Source organism: Diceros bicornis, chromosome 15, assembly GCF_020826845.1.
Source record: "Diceros bicornis minor isolate mBicDic1 chromosome 15, mDicBic1.mat.cur, whole genome shotgun sequence".
NCBI classification, from domain to species: domain Eukaryota; kingdom Metazoa; phylum Chordata; class Mammalia; order Perissodactyla; family Rhinocerotidae; genus Diceros; species Diceros bicornis.
In genome coordinates, this window is record NC_080754.1 from 14,584,782 (window position 1) to 14,599,582 (window position 14,801).

The window sequence follows — 14,801 nt, forward strand, 5'->3', positions numbered from 1 at the left end:
TTCGTATACAGTCAAACATATTTTTATTCTTTATGATTTTGAGATTTCAAATCTTGCTGAAGAAAGTCACTTCTATCCCCAGACTAAAATATTCTCCTAATTTATTTATTCTTCCGTTGAGATCTTTTATCTACTGGGATTTATTTTTGCATATAGCATGAGGCAAGATCAGAATAATTGAATTCAATAGTCAGGCATACAAAAAGCTAGAACAAAAACAGATCGAAAGGGGGCGAAGGAGCGATGAATGCTCGATTCCATTCCAGGTATTTGTCCAAGCAGGATTAAGGTCAGATCTGGTAAGCATTTCCGGTACAGGTAAACCCGTAGAGGGGTGAGAGCCGCTTGTAACGCAGCAAGGCTGGTATTGTATGCTTCCGCTCCCTAATGTCCTCGGGATGATGATATGGTTTCCTATCTAGGAACGTTGGATACAGTTCCTCTCCGTGCCTCCAGCCCTGGAATATCTGCCTGCCCAATGAGAAAGTAGCCTACCAAGGCCACTTAAGAACATTCCAAACTGTCACAGGCAAAGACTCCCTAGAAGGAGAACCAACAGCCCAACAGCAAATGGCCAGCCAGCGCGACGACGCTCTGCGCAGGCGCGTTCTCCCGGGTGTTGACAATGGTCCTGGGCGCTCTTTAGCGAATTCCGTCTTCCAGCCGGCGGCGCATGCGCAGCCTGGGTTCCTGTGGGCTCTGCGCGTCTCTGTAGGTCGGCGTGGGGCGCAGGGGGCGCTGGGAAGATGGCGGGGGCGTGCACGGCGGCCGTGGCCGCTCGGATACCTTGTCTCAGCTTGGGCCGAGCGGCCGTCTCCTTCGGCTTCCGCCATGGTGTCAGCGCGTTGTTTGCCCAGAAGCCCGAGCGGGCGCCACGGTGGCTCCCAGGTCAGTGTCCGAAAGGCGGGAGTAGGACGCGTTCTGTCGAACATCCCGGGTTCCGTCCGTTCCTGTCCAGGGCTTCTTTGGCGCCCCGTGCAGAAATGCTCTTCGCCCCTTCTCAGTACCCCAGTTCTGGGCGCTGTCGGCAGTTCTGGTGGAGGGCTCTTTCCTCTGCGGGTTCTTAGGGGTTTACAGATCGTAACTCTGTGTTAAGATGCTTAGACCTACCCTCCCTTGACTTGAGGGAATTTACAATATGAACATTTTCTTTGTAAAAGTGTAGACACCGTCATTAAGCCTAATGTCTAGTTTTGCCTTCTTGATGCTCCCGGCCCAGTGAAAACCTTAATCATTACTCTACAAAGGAAACGAGAATTTGAGGCAAAAATCAGAGCACCTGAATGTTTTGTTTATCTTGTGTTTGATTCTTCCCCGTCCCACCCTACTCCCCCCACCCCCCCGCCCCATATATATAGTCTTTCTGAATTATGTCTTTTTATTTTTGGGTTTTGTTGTGTTCACACCCTTGCCACACAGCTGTCAGATGCATAGAATGGGAATTGTCATTGCAGATACTCTTGTTTTGAGTTAAAAATTTTAAACATATGTAATCAGTTTAACTTATGTTGAATTGTACACAACCAAAAGGCATGTTATGTATATGTTCCTCTAGCAAAGTATAGTGTGTCAATTCATTGACTAGAGTATAATACTCTTTCATCTATTTAGCAAACATTCATTGAGCACTTAATGCCCCAGGCTCTGAGCTAATGTTAAGACCGTAAGCACTTGATAACTCATCAAGATTAAATAAATTATAATTGTCTCAGGGAGAAATTCCTGTGTTGGAAGTAATATCGAGAAGAGGATAGGAAGGATTTTTTGATTGCTGAGCTAAGGAAATAGGAAATGAACATTTTTGCTGATATAATCTGCCAACCAACATAACTGGCTCCTGCTAGCCCTGTTTTTCACTAAAAGTTTTAAATTTGGCATATTTCCCTCTACATTGAAACTTTGAAACAAGCTTACATGTAAAAGGGATAGCTTTAAGGCCTTCAATCCAGTTTTAAAAAATCAACTTCTCAAATCCAAAATGAGGAAAACTTTAGCAGCTCACATGGAAGAGACAGAAATTTTCATTAGCCACAATAAAATGGAGGAAAGTTTCATGTAATATAAAAGAAGAGATTTTGTTGGTCCGGAAGAAGACTGTAAGGAAATACACAAACTAATTTCTTTGGAGGGAGGAGGTGGGATTAGAAATGACTTTTTGTTTTTAAAATATTTTTCTACTTTTTTTTAAGAGCAGGTATTGATTTTATAGTAGGGAAAGAACTTTAGACACAATGAAATGGAGTAACCTTGTAAGGTTTACCAGTTGTGCTGTTTGTACTTAAATTGCACTAAGATTTATGTGTGCAATTCACAAAAAGCCAAACCAACAAATAAAACACAGTGATTGCAGAGTCCTCTGAGAAATCTTTTTCCAAAAATGGTACTGTCATATATCTATTCAAGGTACTTGTAAAGAAACTGCTCATCGAACCCACCTCAGCTGATACAGAATCATGATCGGCTATTACCATGGCCCATGATTTGTGGGTGCAGAGGGAGTCAGTAATAAAAGGCTTACAGCACATCCTCCTTTGAAACAATTTCCCAAGGGCAGATCAAACTTGTTTGTCCCCCTCCCACCAAAAAGTTGAGGATGTGAAACTCCTCAAACATTAAAAAATTTTTAAAAAAGACAAAAATCTCACCAGAGAGGGCTAAAATTAGTGTAGGTAAATCTGAATGTTGATTGACGACACTATTTAGGACAGATGATACAGCAGCAATGGGAAAACATCTTTGACGAGTCTCTGTCTTTTTTTGCCTTGACCTCATTGTGTATTTTGGAAGAATCAAGATTGGACCTTGCTCAAAGGTGGTACAGATTTTGCCATGATTTTAAAAGATATCATGCACAAACTTGTGACTTGAATACTTTGTCTGTGTTTTTCCTATTAAATGGAAATAGTATTTGACATCAATTTGACGAGTTAAGAAAGTTAAGATTGAAAATAAATATGGTTTTCCAAAAACTCTATTTGCAAACTATATGTTTTGTGTACTTTGTTTAGCTTGCAGACAAAAGACGTCCATCTCTTTCCTTAGTCGACCGGACCTTCCAAACTTGGCTTATAAGAGGCTAAAAGGCAAAAGTCCAGGAATTATCTTCATCCCTGGCTATATTTCTAATATGAATGGTACAAAAGCGTTGGCGATTGAGGATTTTTGTAAATCTCTAGGTCACGCCTATATAAGGTAGGAACAACACATTTCACGGACAATATTACTACCGTTTAGCATGGCAATAGAGAATTACTTCTGCTCTAACCAGTTGAAGCAACTGCCAGCATTTTTATAGATTAATTTATTTTAATGGTTTGTAAACTTGCATCTTGTGATTTAAGGTTCTTGTAAATGCAACCTTTAAAAGATCTTTTTTAAAGGTCTTTGTGCCACACTGACAATGCTGGCAGGAAAGGAAACTAGTGGTAACTGAGCTCTTTAGATACAATCATATGAGAACAAACCAGTATACTGGTTGGCTTTCTTATAATTATATTGCGGTTTTCCATTGGGGACTTAAGGACTTTTATTTGACCATTGTTTATTTTCTTACTTTAAAAATATGTAGTTTAAGATAATATATGTATTTAAAAGTATTGTAAAATTATTATTGTATAATTCATGTTTCTACTGAGTTTTCTCTTCCTCCTCACTCCTGTAATCTGAATGGGTATAAGCATAAATAGAGATATGTGTTGTTTAAATAAAACTTGATTTTGCAGTTCCTAATATTTCATATTGGTAATTATTTTAGTAAAATAATGAGTTTACGTTGTTGTTATTAGGTTTGTTTACTTAGAACAATCACTTCTTTAGTACCTAATTTGCCAGAAGAAATAGTATGGTTTAATAGAAAGAGCCCTGGCCTGGAATTCAAGAAACCTGGGTTCTAGAATCAATTCTAGCAATAACTGTGACAAGATAAGTCAGCTAATAAACACTGGACCTATTTTCTTCATCATAAAAAAGGAGGAGGTTGAACTAAAGACAATCTGAATTCTTATTCCAGCACTAACAGCCTAAAAATCTATTCATCCAAATTTTTAGAAGAGGAGTTTCACTAATATTCACTCAATAGATCTAGAAAATACAACTTTTAGAAATAAAATAATAAATAAATATAAATAGAAAAAACTTTTAGACTTTGTTCAGTATATTAGCATAAATTATGTCACTTATGGATTTAGTCTTATTCTTCTTATAAAATTAACTGAATTATTTTATTTTCATGCTTAGAATTCTTAAAAAATCTGTTCTGAGCTGTTATTCTCAAGACCAAAGTATCTTTTGCAAGTAGACTTTCTAGCACTATACTGGGTGCTGTGAAATATACAAAGAATTGTGAAACATGGTCATTGCCCTTAAGGATCTTTTAATCAGGGTGGGAAAACACAAGATAAAATACATGTGAGAAATGAGGCAAAAATACTCGTCAGAATGGGATTGTGTCAAAAGAGCGGTATGCTTATTTGTATATGGTGAGAGAAAACTGGGGATTGAAGTGGATAGAAAAAACTTAATAAAGGAATACTGAAAAATAATTAGGATTTGGGTAAGAAGGAGGAGCTATCCAGAAAGGGGGACTACCCTGAGCAGAATGTGATAATATCAGGAAAATTGCCATCATTCTCCTTTTTGTCCCCAAAAGAATTTGAATCAAGAAATTGCCATTTTACCCAGGTTGTGAATTTAAATTGAGACTACCAGAGCTATAACCGGTTCCTGTCCCCTTATAAGACATTTGTGGGTTTTCTGCATTTTAGATGCTGTGAAAATACATTTTCTTTTTAAAGATGTATTAAATAATCATGATGAAATTATAATATGTGCAGACTTATTAAGTAGTGCTGTATTAAAATGTAGCCTAAGTGTATCTTTCTAAATCCTTATAAAGTATAGCCCTTCACTACAATTTTTTATTTGATCAAGTTCCTTTTTCTTTGCTTTTATCAAACTTCATTGCAATCTAATCACTATTAACTGTTGATTGCAGTTTACCTTATTATAAGAGACTTTATCTTGTTTATACTCCAATTTCTCAGTTAACTTTTGTTGTGATTTTGGGTATAAAATGTAGATTTTGAATGAGGAAATGGTTAATTTTGTATATTATACAAGATGTAATACGTATGCCTGTATGAAAGTGGTGTCTTAATGTCCTGTCACCATGCCTAAAATAAGATTGAGTCAGAGCTCAGGAATATGACATGTCGTTTTGGGGCTAGTATTCTCTCATAGTTGTTTCTAATAGAATTTTAAATTCTGGATTTGGGAATATGTCGCAGAGTATTGAGGCTGCTAGGGTAGAGTTGTGTGACTGTATTTAAAAGTCCTAAACTGCTGAATGTGTTTGAATTATCTTTGTTTGTTGGTTAGGGTTCAGCAAGAATGAACTATATTTTTTACTTGTAGCCTATTAATATCACTAAATGTTTATATTTTCCTTTTTAAAGGAGCTTTACGTGTATTTTGTATCCTCGCCATATATTTGGAAGGCAGCTGTCAAAGATGCAGCAAATAGAGATACCCAATTGCCCACTAAAGGGGGGGAAGAAGGATTAGCTGGGGTCTTTCTCCCTTATTCTCCCCAGTCCATCTTCTACATCCTCTTGTTGAGGAAAAACAATAACTGATTTAGACTTCAGCAGCTGCCTTGTTGCACTATCTCCCAAGGATCCAAAATCATTTCACTTCATATCTCTAAGAAAATACGTATACACTATATATCACATATATATTCTTATAAATACACTAAATCACTAGGATTTATTAATTTTCACCAGATTTTAAGAATCAGAAAAACATGAAAGCTTTAAATTTGAATAAAGTAATTCTTTTTACCTTTACCTTTCACTTATATTCATTTAATATGTATTATAATATTCAGTGTGTATTATAATATTCAGTGTGTGAGGTTTACATGCCTAGCCACCATGAAGAATGCGGAGACAAAAGTAGGATAATGGTATTTCCCCTCTGGGATGTTACAGTCTCATAGGAATGATGAGACACATATATACACACAGAGTGTCTTAGAGAGCAGGATAATAAATAATAAATTGATTGTGACTGATAATGAAATGTCTATAGGATTCATTTTTAGGTATAGATTTTTTTTTTCAACCTATCTGGGAAGGCTTTCCAGCAAGAAAAGGTCATTTGGACTAAGCTCTAGGCAGAGGATATTAGTAATGAGGGGGAGGGGAGAAGGTATTCCAGGTGAAGGAAATAGATGAGACAGAAAACTAAGATCCTGTTTTAGGAACAAGTTGATCAGTTTGGCTCAAGCAGTAGTTTCCTCTGATGAAATGATAAAAGGTTGGTCTGAGATGACCAGAATATAATGGTCTAAAAAAACAGGCTAAAGCACTAAATTTTTATGTTGCATGTCACAGGGAGCCATTGAAGTTAATGCCATATCAATACAATGTTTCAGAAGAAAACCTGACAGGTATAGAGTGGACCCATTTGGAGAGAGAATAGAGGCATGGAGATGCGGTTGGGAGATAGGCTGAGTTTCAGACGACAAAGACCTGTACCAAGATACTGGTCTTACCTAATTGAGGAGAAAGGGATGAATGTGAGAAGTGAGAGTGAATGAGGACAGTACAGAGCGGGCAGTGTTCTATACCCTGGAAAAATAAACTTGAATAGAACGGTCTGCCCGTGAAGAACTGACATTCTAGACAGAGGGAGACAGATATTTAATACTTGATTACAACACACCATATGAGCAGTGTTGATTGAGTACGTACAAAAGAAAGTGACTGACTGGTACCAAACAGGCATATTTGTCAAAGAAAGTTCCTCAAAGGAGGTGACATGGCTTAAAGGATGACCAGGAGTTTGGGTGGAGAAGGAAGGCTTTCTAGGTGCTGGAGCAGCAGGCAGAGGCTCAAAGTTATGACAGGGCTTCGCCACGAATTGGGAGTAGCTCCCTGTGACTAGGGTTTAGGGTCATCTGCAGGAGGGGTAGGATGCTTCATGATTTACTGAATTGAGACCTTGAAGGAGAGGTGAAATTCAGAGATGAGACAGACTCTGAGCCTGGAGAACTAGGAAGTTAGAGAAGCAAACTAAGCGGGTAGGCCAGTGATGAATTTGATTCTGGTCTCCTCTTTCCCTTCCATTAATTCGGTGAATATGTACTAGACACTTATATTTGCAAGGTACTCATCTAGGCACTGGGAAAACAGTGGTGAACAAAACAAAGTCTGTGTGAATATGGAGCTTCCATTCTAGTGTGGGAGACAGACCACAAATGAATAGCAACGTTCGTTATGAAGAAAATAAAGTAGGATTTTGCTAAGGGTTTGCTGAAATATATATTGACTGCAGTGTTTTATTTATTTATTTATTTATTTATTTTTTATTTTTTGTGAGGAGATCAGCCCTGTGCTAACATCCGCCAATCCTCCTCTTTTTTTGCTGAGGAAGACGGCCCTGGGCTAACATCTGTGCCCATCTTCCTCCACTTTATATGGGACGCCGCCACAGCATGGCTTGCCAAGCAGTGCGTCGGTGCGCGCCCGGGATCCGAACCAGCGAACCCCGGGCCGCCGCAGCGGAGCACGCGCACTTAACCGCTTGCACCACCGGGCCAGCCCCCTGCAGTGTTTTATTTTAATATGTTTTAGGCATTGTAATAATGATTAATGTGCTATCTTCCTTCAAAATCAGAGAAACAAACACATAGATACCTAGACATAGGTCTATATTTTCCCTTTTTCCAGGTTCGATTACTCAGGAGTTGGAAATTCAGATGGTAACTTCCAAGAATGCACAGTGGGAAGATGGAGAAAAGATGTTCTTTCTATAATTGATGACGTAGCTGTAGGACCACAGGTGACTGTTTTTGTTCAATATGATGGCAGTTGTTGGCTATAACCTCATGATATCTGAGCTGTTTCTTTAGATACAAAAATTTATTTAATATTTTAAATGTTTAACAGTCAATTTTGATATTTGAGTTAAAATTGTTCTATCATTTTCACTTTCTCATAAAATGTACCATGTTACCTTTCATTTTACAAATTTTATTTTTATAATTCTTTATTATAGACCTAATACTTTAGCAAAAAGTAATCATAATTTTAATTCTATTTTGTGAAAAATAGTAAAAATCTGGGAGCCATTGAATGTAAAAGAAAAAAAGTACATACATTCTATTAAACTACTCCCCTTACAGAAAAGAAGACATGCCTCTTTAAAACTATACATATTTTTATTTTTAGATACTAGTTGGATCTAGCCTCGGTGGATGGCTTATGCTTCATGCTGCAATCGCTCGGCCACAGAAGGTTGTCGCCCTTATTGGTGTAGCTACAGCTGTAGATAGCCTAGTGACACAGTTTAATCAGCTTCCTGTTGAGGTACGTCACAGGCAACCTCAGGGTCGACCTCCTGTCCTTCTTTCTTTGAATATTTGTTCAAGTGTCATCTGTCCTTTGACTTATGCTGGCCCATCTTCTAAGTTGCCTTTTTCTAACTATGTATCTTTTTGTAACTGTTTGTATCTTGTTGTAACTATTTGTGTGTATCTCTTTGCCTTTAACTATTAGGTCTCTTATTTAAGCTTTCCTTTTCTTCACAGTCCCTTCAAATCATTCTGGCAAATATTAGCCACATTAATGAAATCACACTTTTAGTTTCTTTTTTAGTAACATTTTCTTTATTAATCACATTTACTTATTTGGGTTATACATCATGATGTCTCTTTGTATTTCTTATTCTTATTTTGTGGCGTGTGGGAAATCGTACCTATTTTTTTTAGCACGTTAGACTTGGCTAATGGATTATGAACCTCTTTTTTTGTGTGTGTGTGTGTGTGTGAGGAAGATCAGTCCTGAGCTAACATCTGATGCCAATCCTCCTCTTTTTTCTGAGGAAGACTGGCCCTGAGCTAACATCCTTGCCCATCTTCCTCTACTTTATATGGGACGCAGCCACAGCATGGCTTGACAAGCAGTGCGTCGGTGCGCGGCCAGGATCCGAACCGGCGAACCCTGGGCCACCGCAGCGGAGCGCACGCACTTAACCGCTTGCGCCACTGGGCCGGCCCCATGAACCTCTTTTTTTAGCCTGAAAGCCTCAGATCCTGTCTCAGCAGAGCTCTCCAAGTACATACTCTCAGTCAACGAGAATTAGCACACATTCCTGGCTTACACACTTAATTGGCATTCTTTTTCTACTCCTAATTCTCACCTTTAAAAAAAAAAGTGCTTTTCAGGGCCAGCCCGGTGGCATAGTGGTTAAGTGCGCACGCTCTGCTGCTGGCATCCCGGGTTCGGATCCCGGGCGTGGACGGATGCACCGCTTGTTAAGCCATGCTGTGGTGGCATCCCATATAAAGTGGAGGAAGATGGGCATGGATGTTAGCCCAGGGCCAGTCTTCCTCAGCAAAAAGAGGAGGATTGGCAGATGTTAGCTCAGGGCTGATCTTCTTCACAAAAAAAAAAAAAAAAAAGTGCTTTTCATTATTAGCGTGTTCTTCAGCAAATCATGGTAGAAATGAGGTTTCTGAAATAACTGAGAAAGTAAATAATTTATTATACTTTATTATTGGACATATGTTTAAGCACTTCAGTTGTTTGCAAGGATAAAGGAATAGTGGGTAATAGCTGTTTATTCTTGTATATGTTAATTTTTGTATTTTGCATTCAATTGAGTTCTTCTTGGGCATCTTTTTCCTAGGTCTCTAAATTTCACCTGTGGGACTAGATCCTGACAAGCCTGAGGCCCAGAAAATTAAAGAAAGAAAAACGGTCTAGAGCAGTGGTTCAAAAAATGTAGTCCCCAGGTGGCAGCATCACCTGAGAACTTGTTAGAAATGCATATTCTTGAGCTTGCTCCGAGACCTTCTGGATCAGAAACTGAGAGTGCAGCCCAGCAGTCTGGGTTGTTTTTTTTTCTTCTTTTTTGTTGTTGTGAGGAAGATTAGCGCTGAGCTAACATCTGTTGCCAGTCCTCCTCTTTTTGCTGAGGAGGACTGGCCCTGGGCTAACATCATGCCCGTTTTCCTCTACTTTACATGTGGAACGCCTGCCACAGCGTGGCTTGATACGTGGTGCGTAGGTCCGTGCCCGGGATCTGAACCTGCAAACCCTGGGCCGCTGACGCAGAGCACGTGAACTTAACCACTCCGCCCCGGGCCGGCCCCAGCAGTCTGTTTCAACAAGCCCCTCAGGTGAAGTTTGAGAACCACTGCTCTAGACAGTGGAGGAGCAGGAGGAGGAGGAGAAGAAATAAATAGAAGAAAAAAGCGTAGGTAGTGTTGAACAGTAGAATGTCATTAACTTTTGCCTCAAGGTCTGCACTGCATCCAGTGCCATATATTCTATCTAAGTTTATTCTTAGTTCACGTTCTTCCCAGCTCCTTAAGCAACGGCATTGTCTGCATAGTCAGGTTCTTCATATGATTTCCTGTCAGGGCTAAAATTACAAAGCTGGTGTTCCTTGCTCTTATCTCCTGTTTCTGAATTTTTTTCACTTTGTTGCTTGTTTCTCATACATAGTTGCTCAGTGTCCTCATGCTGCTAAATTTTTCTACCACTGTGTCTTTCTGTCTTTCTGCATCTACACCTTGGACCCCTTACTCCATCCTCTAAACTCAAGTGCTTCTCATGGTAGGAAGTTATTTCAAGAACATGGCAGATTGGAAAGGAATTGATTAAACAATTTTTTTTTTTGGTTGTTGGGAAGTGACAAGATCTGTGTACATTTCTTTTTATGTGCGGGTATCCACATCGCTTAGAGGGGGGGGATATGGTAGATACCCCCAAGTGACTGAGAAGATCTATAGCCTGCAAATCAGGGCATATCTTTGCTAATCCTAAATCAGACCAGCAGGTGGTTGTTAACGGAAACATGTTGAGCCCTTGTTAACTTAAAAGCATGTGTAAGAAAAGAGGACCCTAGGGACTCTTCTTCTCCACACAAACAGCTAGCCCCAACAGTGTCAAGGGAGCAGAACTGGAGACTTTTTACTATCTTCTTGAGCCGTGGGAATGTTAAGACCCAGCATTTATCGTTGTGTGGGAACTTGACTTACCTGTTGACTGACTCTAATCATTGTCTCCTTTGGACACTAGAGGGCGTCAGACAGGATGCGCAGCTGTTGGGTTTTTTTTTTGTGAGGAAGATCAGCTCTGAGCTAACATCCATGCCAATCCTCCTCTTTTTGCTGAGGAAGACTGGCCCTGGGCTAACATCCATGCTCATCTTCCTCTGCTTTTTATATGGGACGCCACCACAGCCTGGCCTGACACCTAGCCCCAGGTGCCTCCGTGTGCGCCTGGGATCCAAACCCCGGTCGCCAGCAGAGCGCGAGCACTTAACCACTCTGCCTTGGGGCAGCCCGGATGTGCAGCTGTTTGGAACCTAAACTTCTCAACCACATTGCCTTGATACAGTTTCTTCTTGGTGTAGAGCTTATGTGTATTGTGTATTTTCTTTGGTTAATGCTATTTTTGCTATTTCTGAACTTTTTGTTTTTGAGGTTTTGGGACATATAACATTTTGCAAAGTTAAGTTTTTTCTTCAAATGGACAATATTCATGCAACTCAATGGCAGATAACAGCTCGTTGGGGGGCAAAGATGCATAAAATACAACTACTATGAACTGTGTTCCAGTAATGAGCATAGTTCCCACTTCATCTAATAACCAATGAAACTAAATTCTAATTACTGAAATTACAAATTTCAAGAACAATCCTGAATAGTTTGAGGATATATGAATGAATATCATTTTTGCTTTAAATTTTTGGTTCACACGTTGTTTTTTAATGCAGAGAACCCCATGATGTTAATATAGATGTACATTTTATAGTTTTTTAGAATTGCATTAATTTCAAATCATTTGGAGACATATTTAGAAGTATAGCTTTCAGATATACAGCTTTTTCACTGAATCAGTAATCCTTCTGGAATTTTAAAAAATACATTAAAATGCCCAGATATATATAGATTATAATGTACATATTTTACTGTTTAAATTCTTGTTTTCTTTTTCATATTTGCAATAAATTAACAATTTTAAACATGGAAAAATAATATCTTTATTAAAAACTTAAATACAGAATTTTTCAAATATGGTATATGTGGCTTTTTTTCATTTTTTTTTTTTATTATTGATAAGTTGTCCACCTGTTTTTCTAGTCTGAAATGCCCTTCATATTATATGGTTGCAAGAGTCTTAAAACTATTTACATCTTGATTTATAGTTTAAGTTCTGAGAATCTTTTCAAAGAATTTATTATAAACAGATAAACCTTTATGCTCCAAGATGTTCATGAACATATCCAGCAGTACAGGAATAGTCAAGTTAATTATCTTAGATCAATTATAGTGGACTATTATGCAGCCTTTAAAATCTTTTCATAGAATTTTTTTGTTTTGTTTTTTGGTGAGGAAGATTGGCCCTGAGCTAACATCTGTTGCCAGTCTTCCTCTTTTTAGCTTGAGGAAGAGTGTTGCTGAGCTAACATCTGTGCCAGTCTTCCTCTATGTTGTATGTGGGATGCCACAGCATGGTTTGACTAGCAGTGTGTAGGTCTGTGCCTGGGATCCGAACCCCAGGCTACCAAAGTGGAGCGTGCAAACTTAACCACTACGCCACTGGTCTGGCCCCCTGATAGAATTTTTTAAAATGCAGAAATATATGTATTAAATAAGTAAAGTGGCATAGAAAACTATATATGAATGTGTAAAAGATATCTATTTTATATATTATATATATAAAAACATTTTATATATTATATATATAAAAACATTTTATATATTATATATATAAAAACCAAATACATATAAAAAATACTGGAAGGAAATAAGCCAGAATATTAATGGTTGTTATATCCACGAGGTAGGATTATGGGTGATTTATTTCTTTTTATACTTTTTATATTGCCCATGTTTGATATAATGAGTATATGTTACTTTAATTAGAAAAATTAAGACAAATTATCACCTACATAAATTCTTCAAGAATCAAAAGATACCCAGTGTTTCATTTTAAGGAAATAAGTAGAAATGATATCATTGCTCAGATTTCAGGAAGTATTTGGAAGACTTCATTGTCATCCAAAACAACAACAAAATTTTTTTCTCATTCCGTAAGATTCTGGAAGGCAAAAACTACATTTTTTTTATAGTCAGCCTGAAATTGCATGTGTTTGGTTGTGCCAGAGCAACCACCGGCTTATTTTTCGTTTTTAGTTCTGTGCTTGATGATTCTTCTCTTCCTGCCCCCGCCCCTTTTTCGTAACTTCTCGTAGAGGTGCTTTTAGTTTTATGACTTTGAATTCTAAACGGTTTTTCTTGCTAAGATTTGATTTTATGTAATATGAATGATACCTGGACTGATTCCAGACATTACTGTATTTTTCTCCCTTCAATTTTGCTTTCGGTTGGGATGAAGCAACGCCTGATTGAAGATGTTACCTGATACAGTTGGATCAATCTAAGTTTGAATCCTAGCCATAACAGTTACTGCCTTTCACCTTTGAACATGTGACTTAACTTCTCTAAACTTTAATAGTCTCTTTTGTAAAAATGAAATAATAACAGAATTATTATCAGGATCTTATGCGATGCTATGTGTAAAATACTTGTCACAGTACCTTGCACATAGTATTTAATTATAATTATCATTGTTACATTTTTGTTGTCTCTTTTCCTCTTCCTCAGGGACTGCTTTCCTTCGATTAAGACTATTGCATGGGTTAATGTTGCATAAAAACTTTTATTTTCCTCATTTTTCCCAATAGGTAAAAAAGGAAATAGAGATGAAAGGCGTGTGGAGCATGCCATCCAAGTACAGTGAGGAAGGGGTGTATCACGTTCAGTACAGTTTCATCAAGGAGGCTGAGCACCACTGCTTGCTGCACAGCCCCATTCCTGTGAACTGCCCTATCAGGTTGCTCCACGGCATGAGGGACGACCTCATCCCCTGGCACACGTCTGTGCAGGTTGCTGACCGAGTCATCAGCACAGATGTGGATGTCATCCTCCGAAAACACAGTGATCACCGAATGAAGGAAAAAGCAGACATTCAGCTTCTTGTGTACACTATTGATGACTTAATTGATAAGCTTTCAACTGAAGTTAACTAGAATCACATTTTTAGTTGGTATGTAGACTAATGGACCCAGAAGATTGCAAGAGGATAACAAATGAAAGACCCTGATACTTAAAAAGTTTTTTCCTCTTATCTCTGTTTTGTAAATATCACGTGAGTATTTATTTAATGATGTATTTGCACAAGTGATACAAATTGTGAAGAAAGGACCAGCTGCTGTTTGGAAAATTTTCTCCTTCCTTCGATCTTTGATGTTTTTTTTCATTAAAATATTTCCTATTTTTTTATTCAGGAGATGTTTACCTTCTAATGCTTATGTTAACCATGCCAGCTCTTACTTATGTTCTCTTCTACTTAGAATTGTTAATAAAGCTGGAATTTTTTGCTTGATATCATTGTATATGGAGATTTGTAAAGTTACTTCTGATTTTTAAGTGCAGTTCACAAAATATAGGAAAGTGTTTATTGAAATGTGAAATGATTAGAGAAATGTCTGAAGCATAATAAAGTTCAAAAAATAAGGATATTACTTTATATATTATATTCTGCAAGTTATATTTGAGCTTAAAATTAAGGTTACCCTTTTTTAAAGGCTCAAAACTTTACAGTGATATAAGAGATATCATTTCTAATTTTTGGCCTATATGTAATATATTTAAATGGGAAAATTTCCTCTTAAACAATGATGTAGTATTTTCATATTTCATGTTCCATAGAGGAAATTCA

The 14,801-nt window shown here is 38.0% G+C and overlaps 1 protein-coding gene across 1 annotated transcript; it reads left to right on the forward strand.

Moving 5' to 3' along the window:
- Positions 1 to 620: 620 nt before the first annotated feature.
- On the forward strand, positions 621 to 14,475 carry ABHD10 (abhydrolase domain containing 10, depalmitoylase). The gene is made up of 5 exons (XM_058555772.1): positions 621 to 888; positions 3,009 to 3,192; positions 7,734 to 7,845; positions 8,235 to 8,372; positions 13,765 to 14,475. The coding sequence occupies exons 1-5, from the start codon at positions 747 to 749 to the stop codon at positions 14,107 to 14,109; spliced, it is 921 nt and encodes a 306-aa protein (XP_058411755.1). The 5' UTR covers positions 621 to 746; the 3' UTR covers positions 14,110 to 14,475.
- Positions 14,476 to 14,801: the final 326 nt, after the last annotated feature.

Excerpts from the sequence above, each read along its gene's own strand:
- ABHD10 (XM_058555772.1), top strand. The coding sequence starts at position 747 with ATGGCGGGGGCGTGCACGGCGGCCGTGGCCGCTCGGATACCTTGTCTC. Across the intron at positions 3,193-7,733 it reads CTAGGTCACGCCTATATAAG|GTTCGATTACTCAGGAGTTG; the intron begins GTAGGAACAACA and ends CCCTTTTTCCAG. Across the intron at positions 8,373-13,764 it reads TTAATCAGCTTCCTGTTGAG|GTAAAAAAGGAAATAGAGAT; the intron begins GTACGTCACAGG and ends TTTTCCCAATAG.